Source organism: Hevea brasiliensis, chromosome 12 (genome assembly GCF_030052815.1).
Source record: "Hevea brasiliensis isolate MT/VB/25A 57/8 chromosome 12, ASM3005281v1, whole genome shotgun sequence".
NCBI classification, from domain to species: Eukaryota; Viridiplantae; Streptophyta; class Magnoliopsida; order Malpighiales; family Euphorbiaceae; genus Hevea; species Hevea brasiliensis.
This window is the reverse complement of record NC_079504.1, coordinates 22,846,482-22,863,901: the sequence shown is the minus strand read 5'-3', so window position 1 is coordinate 22,863,901 and position 17,420 is coordinate 22,846,482. Positions and strand designations below refer to the sequence as shown.

General features: G+C 34.7%; 2 protein-coding genes and 1 pseudogene across 3 annotated transcripts; 1 reads left to right on the top strand and 2 right to left on the bottom strand.

The window, feature by feature from the left end:
* Nucleotides 1–2,119: 2,119 nt before the first annotated feature.
* On the bottom strand, nt 2,120–4,367 carry LOC131171361 (protein RGF1 INDUCIBLE TRANSCRIPTION FACTOR 1-like; annotated as a pseudogene).
* A 4,841-nt stretch (nt 4,368–9,208) lies between these two features.
* Nucleotides 9,209–11,537, bottom strand: LOC131171360 (galactan beta-1,4-galactosyltransferase GALS1-like). 2 transcript variants are annotated; one of them, XR_009142033.1, is made up of 3 exons: nt 10,164–11,537; nt 9,552–10,013; nt 9,209–9,225 (listed from the first exon to the last, which is right to left on the bottom strand). XR_009142033.1 is itself a non-coding variant. In XM_058131272.1 (2 exons), the coding sequence occupies exons 1-2, from the start codon at nt 11,315–11,317 to the stop codon at nt 9,662–9,664; spliced, it is 1,506 nt and encodes a 501-aa protein (XP_057987255.1). In that variant the 5' UTR covers nt 11,318–11,537; the 3' UTR covers nt 9,523–9,661. The 2 variants fall into 2 exon arrangements, 1 of the variants encoding a protein (XP_057987255.1); XM_058131272.1 differs by lacking the exon at nt 9,209–9,225 and having other exon boundaries at nt 9,523–10,013.
* A 3,176-nt stretch (nt 11,538–14,713) lies between these two features.
* On the top strand, nt 14,714–16,433 carry LOC110639669 (protein VACUOLELESS GAMETOPHYTES). Its single transcript, XM_021790708.2, has 2 exons — nt 14,714–15,298; nt 15,396–16,433. Exons 1-2 carry the CDS (start codon nt 14,929–14,931, stop codon nt 15,890–15,892), a joined length of 867 nt encoding a protein of 288 aa, XP_021646400.2. The 5' UTR covers nt 14,714–14,928; the 3' UTR covers nt 15,893–16,433.
* Nucleotides 16,434–17,420: the final 987 nt, after the last annotated feature.

Here is a 17,420-nt window from a genome sequence, read left to right as displayed (position 1 = left end):
TTTGTTACACCTCTTATAATTTTTTATAAATAATTAGAGAAATTATTAATAAAAAAATAAAATTTTACTATATGTATTAAAAAGGTTTTGTAAATTTTTTAGGCTCACACTACCTTTTATCTCCATTTCTGTGGGTAGAAATTATAAAAGTTTAAAAAAGAAAAAGTACAATTTAATCTCTCAATTATATTATAATTAAAATTTTAAAAATAAATAAAAATATTTTTAATTTTATCTTTATCACACACACTTGTTATTTTATTAATTTTTATTAATTTAATAGCCAATTAATAGTTAAAATGTTAATAATAATAAAAATTTATAGATAAAAGATAAAAAATTTTAAAATGAGTAGATATATGAAAATGTATAGTAAAATTAAAATTTATGATTTTTATTTATTATTAAAAATTTAAATATTAACTATATTTATAATATGAAAATAAAAAAGTAATTTATAAAAAATGAGGGAGAGAGAGACAGAGGGAGAGAGAGACGGTGCTTTATGTAAAATTAATACATTTGTTTTGTAGAAAAGGAGAAAAGACGACATCAGAAAAAAAAAAAATTAATAATAATAAATAAATGACGACATGCCTGATTCCAAAGTAAGCCTCATCTACCCCTTCCCCTCCCTCAGGGTCAGGGACCACATTTGTATATTAACTTATCCATCAATTCTGTAACCTTACCAATTTCAATTCACCAAAATTTAAAATAAAACAAGTGTAATGAATAATGAAAATCTATAAGTGGAAAGGGAAGATTAGTTTATTCGGTTGCGTTAAATTTGATGATAAGGATGATTGTGATGAAAAGCTGCGTTTCACACACTGGATGCCAATTTCGCAAACATCATCCCTCCCCGGAGTACTGTACAAACGCCACAAGTAGCGGTGTTACTCTTGTTCTCGGACAGACACCAAAACGAAATTTTTCAAAAATGGAAGTGGGGACATGCGTCCATCCACACTCTTCCGAACGTGGCAGTCTTTGACACAGTTAGTAAGCACTTGAGTAACAGACAAATTAAGCAGCCTCTCGCTCCTCTACAGTTGTTGGGTTTTTTTTTCTTTGGCTTTGGAAACGTCACCCCACCCCTCTTGTTCAACACATCCAGCAACCGTCTTTGCCCTCCAATAATTCTTTTTTCTTTTTTTTAATTCGAAAAAAAGAGATAAGAAGGGAAAGGCAGAGGAGTGGGAGTCGCACACGCAGCCTTTCAGATTCCTCACGGCTCTCATCATCATCCACTTGTTTATATTTTTTTTCATGGAAATTTTATACAAAAATAATAAAGGTTGGGAGCATCTGGATAGGGACGTCCTCGTCGTTGTGGGGTTTCCGTGTCACCAAAGCTTTTCCGTGATTTGAACTTAAGCTCATCCATATCTTTTTCATTCCTCACCCTTGATTTGTATCCTTCCTTACTCACCATTCTACTATTCCCAATTCCCAAATTGTTCCTGGATTATCATCAAGTTTATTGAAATAAAATTAACAAATTTAGAAAATATCTGGGATCATTGATAAACAATAATTGAGGTGCATAGATGCAGTTGCCTCAAAGGACTAACCATCACGTCCAAACTAACATCCATCCTACGTGAACGCAAACGCAACGCAAAGCCTACATTGGATCGGTGATGGATTGTCAATCAAATAAATTATTCATCCATGAAAACAGATTCCCAGGGAAGGCCGGCCCCCAAATTGACCATAGCTCGTACCTGGTTTTGGAGGTCCTGGAATAACTTGGCAAATCTGGAATAATTTGACCATTTATCTCCATCCATTTCCAACACCACCATTACCATTGATACTTCGTTTCATTCACATCCAATTTACCTTTCCAGCTGGTCACCTCCCCTTTCAATTTTTTTTTTTTTTTTTTTTTTATAAATCTAATTATGTAAAGATTCGTCGCTAAAAAAAGCAAACTGCTCAACCCACGATTTCCAGTGAATCAAAAGCGCATATTTAAAGGACTCCTCAATCATGCTACAAGGATCCTCCACAATGGGAAGTCACAGACATTGCAAATTGATCACAGAATATATATATATATATATAGAGAGAGAGAGAGAGAGAGAGAGAGAGAGAACAGATTCCAGTCCTCTACATAACCCATCATAATGCCACTCCATTATTACTATCTTTCCAACTACCTAAAACCCATACATAATCATCTGTACAAACACGTTTTTAAAACTATATGTCCTAAGATTTCTATTCGAGAAATCAAGTCCCAGTGCTAATTAATAAATATGATGGGACTCTTTCCCGTGCTCCATAGTCCATAGCCAACAGAAACAGTCTTTTGCTACCATCTACACAAGAAAACACTGTAACAATCATTTTTTACCCTAATTTTTATGTGTCAAATTTTCACTGCATACTAAACATTATTGCCATCCACCCATCAATTTTTTTTCTCCTTTTTCTTTTATAATTTTTCACCTTTTCTTATATGGTTTTTCTCCTTTTTCATATGTTTGTTTTCCAATTCTTGAGAAATCTCAAAATGGAGCACGATGAGGAATACCCTTTCTTCTCCTTGCATTGCGGTGATTATAAATGGGAGGAGTAGATGGAGATAGGTTGGTAGTGGCCTCATCTCCCGAGTTAAATTCATTGCTATGCCCATCTGAAGAATAAATTGTAAGTCCATCCATCAACCGGTTGAAAGCATGTGTCTTTCTAATCTTCTTTGGGGTAGAGGACTCATCAGTTCAGACTCACCAAGGAAAGGATCCCGATTGTGCTTCACCCTCAGTGTAAATGTCAGGTCTGGGTCACGCTTCATGCCTCAAGCTAAAAAGAGAAATGTAAATGGGCACTTCAGTAATCTAGCTGTGAGTAGACCATTAAAACAGAGTAGGTGAGAACAGGGCACAGATACAGAACAGAGAGACCCAAAGATTATTCAAACACGAAATCAATTAACCACCAAATCAAAGATCATGGAGAGGAAAATGTGCGTACAAGTTATTCGAGTTCCCCAAATTAAGATACCAACACAACTTCAATTCTCTCTCTCTCAATTTTTGGGGTTAGGTCAGCTACAGAGACGGGTTTATTGATACATTTCTCAAGATGAAGCGATTAATTTATCATTAAATAAATCAAAATGAAGTCAACTAAGGCAAGATTGATGTAATTTGAGCCACCACTGAAAATATATTAAAAAAAAAAAAAAAGAAATGGAACTTGTAACTTGAACGCGAAGAAAGCGAGCAAGAAACATGAATACAATTAGAAAAGGGAAAAACACTTAGGAAAGAAAAACACCTTGCATCCAAGAGAACAGAATCTGAAGGAATCAAGGAGGCTTCTGCAACAAATCTCGCAAGTGTTGGTGACGCCTTTTCCCGGCCTTGGCTGAGGTCGCTCATTCAGGAACACGATTTTGGCGCTATTAATAATGTAAGTCTGGACGCAAGATATATCTATGTACTTCTGTATCTCATTCACCCTCACCACGTTATGGTATGAAGATCGCCTTATCTGCAATAATCACCCAACAAACAATATATTTTTCAGTTAACTCTTCCAATGTGATTCAACAGATATTGAAAATCATTCAGAAGAAGAAAGGAAGACTTTTAAGACAAACCTGAACAACACGGTGATCTTTATGATCGATCAAACAATAAGAGCAGAGGTATTACCCATACAATCTAAACAAAACATATTACATTCACTTTTATTAGAATCCCCATGAACTGCACAGGGGATGAAATAGCTGGCTCTCAGCATTGGTCGCAACCATGGAGGACCTAAATCCTGCTTGCCCATTTGCCCAAATGGACTCACCTGATAAAGAAAAAAAAAACGTCAATTGAAGTTACACAACCAAAATAAAATAAAGCAGAGGCAGAGAGATGGAGTAACTTGATACAAAACATACCATGATTTTCTCAATAAGCGTTCAAAAATGAAAGACGCTAACCTCCTGCTGCTGTTGATTATCGAGAAAGGTGAACCAAACCCTTCAAGATTTGATCGAATCTGGAAGCAAAGAGTAAAACAATCCTGCATTAGCAACACATCCAATACCCATGTCAAAAGCAATCGAATATGTGAGAGAGAGAGAGAGAGAGAGAGAGAGAGACAGAGAGAGAGAGCTTAGACAGTCAAAACCTTTTTCAGAATGGAGCCGCCGTACGTAAGACAGTGAGATGGATTGGCAAAGAGACGCAGATGAATGTTGGAGCTGAGCAGAGAGCGTACCATAAAATATGTATGTCTGAGCTATTAGGGAAACGCAGAAGGGAAAACCTAAAGATGGAAAGAAATTTATGAGGCGGTCGTAAAAAAAGCAAATAAATTGAAAGGGAAAAATCGAGAGTAAGCAAACGTGCCACATTTTATAACAAGCGGAATATATCAATGGGCATCAACGCAGACGGCAATCACCAGATTCACCCTTTTTATTTTATTAATAACCGTACGATCAATTTTTCAACTTTGGCTTTCAGGGCTGATGAACCGACTGATGCTGGTGGGTCCCGGGGTATGATTTGGCTGATTAAGCACAAGTTGACAGCCGCTTTTTTCTTACTTTCGGAAGACCCACGTGTGCGACGGTGTGTCAAAGGGGCCAATTATACGGTGCAAAACCCTAGCAAGTAGCAGGCAACTTCTCGGAGTTCATGTTTCCCAAGTCAATTTTACATGGAGGGGGGGAGGTGAACAACACGCCAATGTGCATACATCTGGTGGCTTCACAATTGTTTTGGCAAATGGTTGCTATCTTTTCGCTTCAAATTTTTGCCATTTAAAGCTTGGAATTTGGAACATATTGCAACCAATTAATTTTAATTCTTGATTTTTCTATCAAAATCAATATGCATTCACTTGGACTATTTTATCTGAATTACTCACAACAAAGATTGAGCTTTATATCTCTTCATTTCTGTTTAGTGTTCAAGGCCATCCTTCTAATGTAACTATTGGAATTCAAATTTTTAACACTAATTTTCCGCTGCCCATATGGTTTAAAGGAATTGATATAATTTATTCATAAATATCAAGTTAAATGTTCAAATGGTTTGATCCAGTCAAAATGCATGGTTAGAAGTGTAAGAGGTTTGGCCAATAAAGTCAGTCGGTCAAGAAGCTTAGATGCGCACAACCATAGGACCCGAGCATCAAATGGCCTATATGCTCAGCTGAACTATTTGTGTGTTAGTATCTGTTTGATATTAAATTTAGAGGTTCAAATTATTTTTTTGAATAAAAGTATTATTTTATATATTATTAAAAAAAATAGTTTGAAAAAAAATTATTTTATTATCTTAGTATTCTTATAACTAAAATTTATCAAATTTAATTTTTAATTATTTTTTAATACTCTTTAACTAATATATTAAAAAAAAAAATTTTTTTAATAGTAATTTTAACAATAATGCCAAACAGATTCTTAGATAATTCAGTCTTCTAAATTGAGCAATAGCTATCTAAACAATGGCCGGATGTAGATCAATGGTCCAAATGGCTCGGCTAACTTACCATCAAAGAACATGCAAGATTCGGTGAATATGCCCACTAAGAATTTTGAGACTATAATTAAACAATCCAAAATTCTCATAAACCTCTAATGGGTATAAGCATATCAATCTATAAATATCAAATAGCCTCAGAAATTAAGTATATTTACTCTGTTTAATTCTCTACAATAATCTATTTGCATTGCTTTTATACTCTCTTAATAAGTCATTTGCTTAAACGTTAAAGTGGCTGACTAATAAGTTACTGACTTGATCATTTATAAATATTGTAAACTGACATCACTATTGGATTGGTAAAAAAGGCTCATGGCGGCATTGGGAATTATAATTTTAAACACCTTCTATATGTTTCGATGGATTAAAAAAGAAAAAATTCTAAAAACAAAAACAAGTGGAAGGATCGGTTTGTTCTATAATTTCATAAGATATATAGCGGTTAGTCTTTCAGATAAAATAATAAGTGTGATTTTGAATTTTTGCAATTATTATTTTTTGAATATATTTAGAATTTGGTCTTATTTGATCATTAACTATAAATATAACTATTGCATTTTGTTGTAAAATTTATATAGGTAATTTTATACATGCACATAAATAATTTAAAGTAATGATTAGCATATATATGATGTAATTGAACATTAGATTCTATTATGTTTCATTTGTATAATAGAATAAAATATAGAGACAAATAATATAATTACCATTATATTATTATTTTTAATTTATTTTGAAAATTCAATATATTATGAATCAAAATATAAAATATATTTATGCATATGAATCACAGATATATATATTTTTTTAATATATTACATCTTACCGAGTAGAGTGATAGAAAATGACGATAATAATAATAATAATAATAATAATAATTTTGTTATGGGTCATTGGGTTGAATGGGTTGTACGCTTGCAGTTGAGGGTGGTTTAACAAACTTCCCAGCTGGGAGTCGTCCGAAAGCCTTCGAAATGATGGGCATTACGCAAAGGGCAACGCCAACACGGATAATTCAGCATAGTATATATACAAGCAGATATGAATGCAACTAAACATTAATTTTGGATTAATTAATTAGAAAGGAAGGTCATCGAACACGTGAGTCCCAGTCTTATTCGACTGCCACTTAATTATTTGGTTGGACTACTCAGTTATTGTAATTCACAAGTTACATTCCATATATGTAGGGGCCAACCGACCAAACAATGCCTATAGCTAGCCTCTGCTTTGGGAGTTTCATAGAGGCTTTTGGCCCATTTGACCATTAGAAAGCGATTAGAATTTGATCAAAGATAATTATGTATTTTCATATTACCAATTTGCAATTGCTCCTGTATCGAGTGTAGGTGTGTGTGTGTGAGTTTATAGATATGTGTTAAAATTTTATTCAGTCAATAATTATTTGAGTGTGAATATTAATATAGCAATTCTTATACTTTCTTGTATGTATATTTACATTTTAAAAGAAAAAAAAAAGTATATGATGATAAAGAGATAAGAGAAGAGTACACGATCCACTGACCCGTGATCTTTTTAGGTTATAATAAAAAGGCATGTTAAAAAGCAGTATCAAAGTGAGTGGCAATTGCGTCATAAACAACCATTTGCCATTTGCACCTCCAAAAAGTTGTTCGATCTAATGGCTGCCTTTGTGCCATCTAAACTACAATTAATTAGTACAATTATATAAACATTTATCTTGAAGCGTTGATGCTTATCCTCTAGCAAACAACCAAATAGTTGTATGATTATATGGCAAACGCTAATGTTCCTGTATTCTTGGCAGATCAAGATTCCAATCCTGTCCATGAAATCAAATTCTACTACTGCAAAATATACATTTTGCTCCCTTATGTTGGTTTGTCATGTAAAGCCCATCAACATTCCCGCAGCCCTCAAAAAATAGAAAATCTTGAAAGAAGTTTGTAGGTACTGCCAACGAGGAGAAGGGGTTACTGAGTATTTTTAATATATATTTTTTTTTGCTTTGGAAAAAATTTTTTTTTCTCCTCCTTTAATATTTTTTTTTCCTTAATCGAGAAGTTAGAAAACACAAGAAAGAAGGAGAAAATTATTTTTAACTATTGCTTAATACATCCATAAGTCGATGAGGCAGCATGATATATATTATCCAAAACCAAAAGAAAAACAAGATCCTATAATCTAATTTATTTTCAAACAATCACCACACCAAGCCTTTAAACCTGAAACAAAACGAAGAGAAATTGGCAAGTTGCAGTTCCTAATAGATGACAATATCATACAAAAGTTGCAGTTCCTAGTGAAATTAAGGGGATTAGAATTTTAGGATGCTAAGTACACCTCTGTTTGTGGAGGATTATTTTTAATGATAAAATCGTGAGACTAAAATAGGCAATATCTCAAATTTTGAATACGATTCAATTCAATTTGGACCCATTCATTATATAATAATTTCATTTAGGTATTACATTTGTAGCTATAATATGAAGACAAAAACAATAATTTAGTCAGAATTTTGGATTGAATTATTTAGCGTGCCTAACAAACATTAAGTAAATTAATAAGAACTTTAGGAGGTCTTGGAATCGTGGATGTATTGAGTTATTTAATGTACCTAAAAAAGGTTTTTAAGTAAATTAATCAGAAGTAGAGGAACATTTAGAAGGCCGAAATGCCCTCAATTGCGAAGCGATGAAGAAAAGCTTGCCAAGCCTCCCTTAATTCATTCATTTCCAGTTACATGCATCGGAACAAATGGGCCTTCGCCTGTGCAAGCCCTAATATAAACCATGGGCTTAAAAGTAAATGGACTGTCTTCTCTTTGACATTGTATGTATCTTTTTTGAGGTAGCTAGGTCCACTCCATTTCAGATATGTTTAAGGGCATTTGGATTAATCATTGAATCAATTGATGGTGATAATATTCTTGTTAGTAATAGTGATAATCGATAATGATAGCGATAGTGATGATACTTTTTATATTAAGTGTTTGGTAAAATTATATTTAGCTGTTACTGTTAATATGTAAAATGACTAATAAAGTAAAATGACTAATAAGGGTATATATCATATGATTTATTTTATTATTTAAATAAATATATAATTATAAATTTATTACATTATATTATTTATTCTATTATTAAATTAAATATATAATTATTAAATTAATATATTATATTATTTAAATAAATATATAATTATTAATTTTTTATATTATATCATTTATTTTATTATTGAAATAAGAAAATAATTATTTTTTAAGATAATTAAATAATTTTAAAAATATAGATAAAATAATAAAATAATTATTATTGTTAATAGAAAAATTTATAATTAATTTTGAGTTTTGGATATAAATAAATATTTTATATTTTATGTTATTAATAAAAAATATTTTAACAAAGTTGAAATACATTAATTAAAATATTAAAATTACAAATAAAAAAATAAAAATATTAATAATATTAATTTTCAAGTTAAATAAAAAAGAATAATATGGTAAAATAAAAATAAAACTAGATCATTATCAGTAGATAAAAGCATCTAAAAAAAATTAATATAAACCGGTGATGGTATCATATCGATTACCTATCACCTATCATTCTAATTTTTTAAAAACTGCCAAACACCACAATTTCTGTTTGAATCTTTGTCATTATTAAATGCGACCAAGTAAACCAAACACCCCTAAATAGCACTTCTTCTTCTTGGGCAAATTCCGTCCAGTCCACCACTACAAAATCAGGAGAACGTTAAGAATAAGAGCTCGTCTTAATAATTTCAGTCAACCTCTAATCCTTAAATCATAAAATTAATACACCTCAAGAAAGTATAAGTTGAAAGTATATTTATTACTCAAGTGACCTTTTTACATTGGGAAACCAAATTAGAAATATATCATAATCACCACATTTTATAATAATGAAAAAGAACACACTGACTCCTTTTTGATTTTTTTAATGAAATATAATAAATATACAGACAAATCAAAGCAATACTGGAGCATTTCTGACCACAGAAATAGGCACACACTGGTGGGGGTCAGATCCTAGCACTCACAGGAAAGAGGAGTGAAATTTCAGCAATCGCCCCCAATTACAGGAGAATGAATAATGAAGTCGCAGGTCACGCCTCAACATATGGTATAACTTATTTTGCACATAAATCAATCATGAGTAAGCCTGTACAGTTCCAATGGCATGTCGCTCGAATTCTTTGATGGTTTTGGCCAGCTTCTGCATGTTATCATCATAAACATATGGGAGCTTATCGTACCAGGTCACATTGTTCTTGGCTGACGGAGGCACAAATTCCCGGCAAAGTTCTCCGGGAACCGTAATAGACTTGTGGTAGTGATAATAACGAATCTTTGTTTCGGTCTTGTGCAATGTCTTGCCAATTACATTCTCCGACATGTGCACTCCAGTGGCATATGCATTCTTTGCCTGAATCGCGTACTTGCGGTCCCTCCGAATCCCCGTTCTCGATTCCCTGAATAATAGCTTCTCGAATGCCCATTCCCTGAATTGACGACCCCAAACAAACATGTTTCAGTGTTGAACCCATTTATTTACAACATGATAAATTGGGCTTAAAATATTCTGTTTTTTAGGACCCGCGGATCTAAAGATCAATTGTGTTTTGGGAATGTGGAGCTGTGCAATAACGTACCTGCTATAGTCCTCACTGGAATCATTCAAACACAGCACACTGGACATAGGATTCTGCTCAATCGTGAACTGAGTATAATCGGAGAATTCTTGAAGAACCGATTCCAGAGTATTGCCCACTGGCAAATAAATATACTCATCCACATCAAAGTAAAATGTCCAGTTGGCAGCAAATCGGTACCGATGCAAGCAGTCGTTAACCACCAGAAATTGGTTATAATAATACCCATCGAACTCAGCCTGCCCTCTAATGTCCTGAACCGTGGCCCTCCCTGCTCGCACCCATGGCTCAAGTGCAGCCCTTACCTCAGGACTCACTCCACCGGCATCGTGAAACACGAAATGGGAACTGGGTCCGAAGAACCATGCGTGATAAGCCATCCATTCCCTCATTCTGGCCGCACTCAAATTCCCGTATAAAGAAGACCCACAATAGAGATACTCGTACTGGTAAGGCGGGTGGTACTTGGACTCGTTGTAAGAGCCTGGTGCCTCTTCCAAAGCAACAAACTTCTCGTATTTCCTCTGAGATTCACCGTAATACGCATTGAGCATGAGCTTTCCACCCGCATTGTCGTGGTTAGGATTCACGGGGAAGGTGCAATTGACAACCACAACAGTGTAGACGCGACCATAGCCCCAGTCTGGAAGCATCTTATAGGCCTTGGCCCTCATAAAAGAACCATTGTTGGAGATCCACTCGCACTTGTACCAAGGACGACCAAACACGTGAATGGGCTTCGAAGCAAGCCCCACCACCGCAAAGGTCCTCGGGCCACCACGGTACGCTCCCATCTGAACAAAAAGAGCAGCGGCGTTGCCGTATGCCTGGAAGATCCGTTTGTTTGGGTCGGTGACGGTGGTTGAGTACTTCTTCTCAGATAATGAGGTGGCGGGGGAGGTCATAGGAAATGAGGAAGCATTGGAAGCGATTAGGGGGGTGGTGGTGGTGGTGGTGGTGGTGGTGGTGGTGTGGGCAGAGCAAGGGCGAGTCGCGGATAGGAGGTTTTGGTAGTAGGGAGGGAGGTTCCAGAGGAGCATCACCAGAGTGAGAGCTAGTAATGTGGCCACTAAAGGCTTAGTTTCGAAACATACAGATAATTTGCCCACAGTGCCGCCGGCGATGGAGGAAAGGGGTGGGCAGTCCTTTCTCATCTAGCTCGTCGGCGGGGCGATATTGGCGATGGCGAATGGTCAAAGGAGGGTCACAGCTACAGGCACCGACACACAAAAGAAAGGACTTGATGCCTACCTTTGCCTTAGTTTTGGGCCTTTGGGAAATTTGATGCTTGTATATTACGAGTTTGGGTTTTGCTTTTCCCTTTATTACCAAACTGACACTTCATGTAGTCGTTTATTGGCTGTGTTTTTGAGATGTGATTATTGGTGGGAGTGATGGCTTTTTTTTCTTTGATATATAAGGCTAAAAGCACCCTTCCTTGGCCTCTCTCTACTCTCAAATTGTACCTTTTTTGTTGTATATTGAATTTTTGGAATATTTTTTCTTAAATTCGATTTATCTTATATGTACAAGATAAATGAAACATTGAGTTTTCAAATTTTTATTTCCATTAAAATTAAATTCTTTTTTTTTTATGAAATTTAATAAAAAAAATTATTAATTTAATTTAATTAAATTACTTTTTTTTTCTTGCATGTAATTTTTTTTAAAGGAAGGATTAGAGATCACAGGTTGGCCACTAAAATCATACCATCGAATAATGTGGACCTCACCTGCGCGAACCAACGGATCACACTAACCCATCATTTCATTATTGTATTAACAAGTCACAGGATCAACGATGGTGATTAGATTAAAGTTGCTGGTAAGAATAAAACCTCACAAATAAAGAAGTGTAAATAAATTTCCAAATGGATTTTTTTTTTTTTTTAAAAAAAAACAAAGTTACAAGGTGGCGGAAACAGTGGCATGTGAAAGAGTAAATACCATATCCAGAAATTTGCCCTTTGGCGCTTCTTTTCCTACTTTTAATTAATTATTTGAAGACACTCAGTTTCAGGCTTAAAAATTATTTTTTTATAAAAATATTATTTTTAAAAAAAATTATTTTATCATTTTAATATTATTATAATTAAAATACTGTCTCTCCCTTGAAATTCCATTTATATTAATTACATTTTACATTATATTTTAAAATAAAATTGATAGATTAATATTATAGTATTCACGGAGTAGTATAATTAATATGAGCGAGCTCCAACGGATTCCAGACATTGGTTATTTAGGAGGCTCAAAACTAATCTTCATATTTTTGCCATCATCAACACGTGTCGGTGGTAAGTTTAAAGTCAACACTCAAATTTCAAGGCTAATAAATTCTTTTTACATATAAGTGCACAATTTTATTTTATTTTTTAATTTCCGAAAAATTTTCATTTACATTATAAAACGAACTTTACCAGAAAATCATCTCTAAACGGAGGTTGTTAAATGAAGGAATGGTGCCTGCTGCTAGGGATTGGAGAATGGGAGCGTCCCTTCTTTTTTTTTTTTTTTCCTTCTTTAAGAAAATTATATATGTAAACAAATAAACAATAAATTATTTATTTTTATATGATTTATGATAGATTTTTTCGTAATTCAGTTCAAATCAAAATTTAATTGATCTAACTTAGAATTAAAGTCAAAATAAAACTACATTAGATTAATTAAAATTTATTTTGAAATGAATTTAAACCAATTAATTTGGTTTGATATAGTTTTGAGTCAAAATTAAATTTAATCTATACAAAAATTAAAGATTTTAATATTGAATTTAATTAAAATCAAAATTAAATTGAAACAAAAATCAAATTTTAATCTCATTATATATTAAAATTAATTCGAAATCGCTAGTAGCAACCCTAGTATATGGTATTGGTCATTTACCGACTATACATTATATTTATTCCCGTATGGGAACAATTTACCAAAATTTGTACGCATGTGTGTATTTTTGGGCCATTGTCTGTTCTGAGAATTAGAAGCTAAAAATTCAGGGTAGCTAAGATATGATTCTAGACAAAAACTGTATGCTGTGTGCACCTCAAATGTGGGCTTGTGGGGACATTGACAGAGAGACGCATTCGCCATTTTGTGCAATGCAAGTTTGTGTTCTGTCGGCAGAGAAAAGAAGACCGCCTCCCTTGTTTCTTATGTTGGATGTGTTCCTCTTCCCCCATCAAACGGCAAGACTACTTTGGGTTTTGTCAAAATGAGCCCAAAAGGTATCATCCGACGAAAAGCCAGCTGCAAGGGCTTTTTTTGAGGACATTGGGCTTTAAAAACAAGACCTTGTTGAGAATTAAACCCATGTGGAGGATGCCCATCTTTTAATGTAATCCTTCAAGATTCCAATGCTTTAGAATTTCTCGGACTTCAACTTCTCCAATACGTAAAAAGCTAGAAAAAATTACCCGAGTGTTGGAGAACATCATAACTCCGCTGTTGGGTTTTGAATGGAATAAGCTTGCTTTGCAATTTCCAAGACGCCCTGATGAGTTCATGCATGATTTGATTTTTTCTTTTCCTTATGTTTTTGAAGAATTTGAGTGCAGTGACCGCGATCAAAACTTAAGATGGTTGATATCCTAAAACGCCAACACCAACGAATATGCGAATTCTTTTTCTTTCTGGTTTCGTCTGTGTTTTACTTGGCCTTCAATTGGAATCACCCGTTAAAAAGGATAAAAAAGAAAAGAATACCACAAACTAATAATTAGAGGCATCTGTGACCCTTTTGTCTAAACTGATTGAGAAAGGTTGTCCTATTAAAATTCACGTCCAAAGATGCTCTGCAGCCAATAACAAATAAACTACGAGCAGGTAGGGTTGCAACTTACAATATATTTTGAATGCACATCCCTTTCTCTAGTGAATCTGGGCATGTAATTAATTATTGTTTTCAACATTGTATAATGAGAAGAGAGAGAGAAAGGCTGCCAAGTTTTCTTCGCTTCTACTTTAGAATCGAATATTAGAGCTCTGTTGGGGATTCGGATTCGGGCTCTGTAAAGGTAAGGAAATTTAGTGGGAAAAACCTAAAAAGCTTGTTACGTATCGTTTGCATGAACTAAAGCTAAAAGAAACCTTGACTTTGCTGCAATGGGTATCCATTTTTTTCTCCTGCAAGGAATCAGAAACTGTTTCTAGGGGCCCTATCTGTGGATTCTCGTGCTCACCTCCAAGGGACATGACCCGTATGCAAAATTTTTCATATGATATCTTCAGTGCCTGTCACAGCCTCACTTTTAATTTTAAATCATACCATTAATCTGCTTCTTCCCTTTTCCATGTGTTCTATACATGTGATTGAACTATAAAAGTAATCGCATATGTATATGTATACTGCTTGTTTGCAGATTATGGGATATGTATCATGTTAGCAAGTTTAAATGGTTTTTGTGTTTTAGATTTCAGCTATTCAATCAATCAGTCAATCAAGAACAGTAGTACCCAAAAAGAAAAAAATAATTCATATACCCATGTGTTCATCCCATTTGTTTTGAAGTCTCAATTTGTGCTTTTTTTGTTTCTTTTTTTTCAATTTTTTTATTCCGGTTATCTATTTATTTTCTATAAAACGGTGATAGCACAAGCAATCAATGCAATATGTATGTGATTGAGTGGCATCATCCTTTTTCTTCATGCCCTGCACATGGTTGATGGTGCCCAACTTTCCAGCAAAATAAATATTCTCCTTCTGTGGTGCAATTAGAAACAAGTCTAATCCACATAGCTAGCCATTCTCACAAGCCAAGCCATCATGAACAACAGGCCATTGAAGAAGACGACTTCATTTCCCCTGAAAAATTCTCCTTCAATGCAATTCCCAAACCCTCCTCCTCAACCACAAGCATATCTTCCCAAAAGTCCTATGCTTGAATTGCCAACATCTCCTCACCTAGGCCTGGGAGAAGAAGTATTTCTTTCCCTTCACCACCAACATGGCTTGTATAAGGTTGACATGCCCGAACTCTTCACCTGCGCAGGCTGCAAGGAATACGGCTCAGGCACGAGGTTCACTTGCCTACAATGCGATTTTCAGTTACATGAGTTCTGCGGTTTGGTTCCTCGAGAACTCAAGGCCCATCCTCTCCACATGCATCACCAACTCTTATTCTCTTCAAAAGCAGGTGAATTCTACGGTTCAGTAATAGCTACTATAGCTGCCTAGTTGGATCTTGATCGCTTATAAACTTATTCACATATCATTTTAATTTGCTGCTTCAGTTAAAGGTGGAATTTTAAAATCAAAGTGTGACGTTTGTGGGAAGGCTGCAAAAGGTTACACTTTCAGATGCAACGCCTGTAGTTATCAGATGCATCCTTGCTGTGCTATGCTGTCCTACGAAATTAAAATTTCAGTGCATCCACACCCACTAAAAATCCTCCCAGCTGCCATGACCATGAGTTTTCCAAATGGGGAACCTGGTTTTGTATGCGGAGAATGCAATAGGACCAAGAGATCAGGCCGAGTGTATCGTTGCACGGTTTGTGAGTACCATCTGCACGCAGTTTGTGCAAAGAACATGGTCAATGGCCTTCAAGCCAACGGCATTAAGGGCGTTGAGAAGTCCAGCATGTTGGGAACTGCAGCTCGGCTTGCCTCTCAGGTAATCATCGAATTCATCGGAGGGCTCATCGAGGGGCTTGGGGAAGGCGTCGGACAAGCCTTAATTCAAAGTATTGCTAGAGGAAGGCGCCCTACAAGGCCTCCAATTGAATAATACATAAACTGTTTGCTTTATCTTGAACAGGCTGATATATATATATATATATGCAAGTTTGGATAAAAAAAAAATGCATATATTGATGGGATTTCAGATGTAGGTTGATGATGTGTAGTGTTCAATGTGGGAGATACAAGTTATGTGATTAGGGATTGGGTCATTGTGTATTTACAAATTACAAGTATATTATTGTATTGTACATTGAGATCAGACCTGTCAATAAATTCATTGGAGGGCTCATCGAGGGGCTTGGGGAAGGCGTCGGACAAGCCTTAATTCAAAGTGTTGCTAGAGGAAGGCGCCCTACAAGGCTTCCAATTGAATAATACATAAACCGTTTGCTTTATCTTGAATAGGCTAATATATATATATATATATGCAAGTTTGGATAAAAAAAAATGCATATATTGATGGGATTTCAGATGGAGGTTGATGATGTGTAGTGTTCAATGTGGGAGATACAAGTTATGTGATTAGGGATTGGGTCATTGTGTATTTGCAAATTACAAGTATATTATTGTATTGTACATTGAGATCAGATCTGTCAATAAATTCATTGGAGCGCTCATCGAGAGGCTTGGGGAAGGCGTCGAACAAGCCTTAATTCAAAGTGTTGCCAGAGGAAGGCGCCCTACAAGGCCTCCGATTGAATAATACATAAACCGTTTGCTTTATCTTGAACAGGCTGATATATATATATATATATATATATATATATATATATATATATATATATATATGCAAGTTTGGATTAAAAAAAATGCATATATTGATGGGATTTCAGATTTGGTTGATGTGTAGTGTTCAATGTGGCAGATACAAGTTATGTGATTAGGGATTGGGTCATTGTGTATTTGCAAATTACAAGTATATTATTGTATTGTACATTGAGATCGGACACATCAATAAATTCATTGGAGGGCTCATCGAGAGGCTTGGGGAAGGCGTCGGACAAGCCTTAATTCAAAGTGTTGCTAGAGGAAGGCGCCCTACAAGGCCTCCAATTAAATAATACATAAACTGTTTGCTTTATCTTGAACAGGCTGCTATATATATATATTTATGCAAGTTTGGATAAAAAAAATGCATATATTGATGGGATTTCAGATGTAAGTTGATGATGTGTAGTGTTCAATGTGGGAGATACAAGTTATGTGATTAGGGATTGGGTCATTGTGTATTTGCAAATTACAAGTATATTATTGTATTGTATATTGAGATCAGACCTGTCAATAAAGCAATTATTTATTAACTCCACTCCATTCTTACAGGCCTCTCCTTATCATGTCTACATACAGCCCTGCAGAATATTGGCAAGAACCACTCAATAAGCCTACAATAACTGCAAGGAATTAATGCTCCCAATTCTATTCGAAACATGTTAACTTTTGAAATTCTCAGTCTTGATACAGTACTGAATAATTCAGGAATTCCTCTGCTTTATTTTTCCCCTTAATTTGTATCTCAAGAACAATGTCAATGTGCATTGCTTTACCTATTAATGATTTTGGTTCCTTTTTTCTTT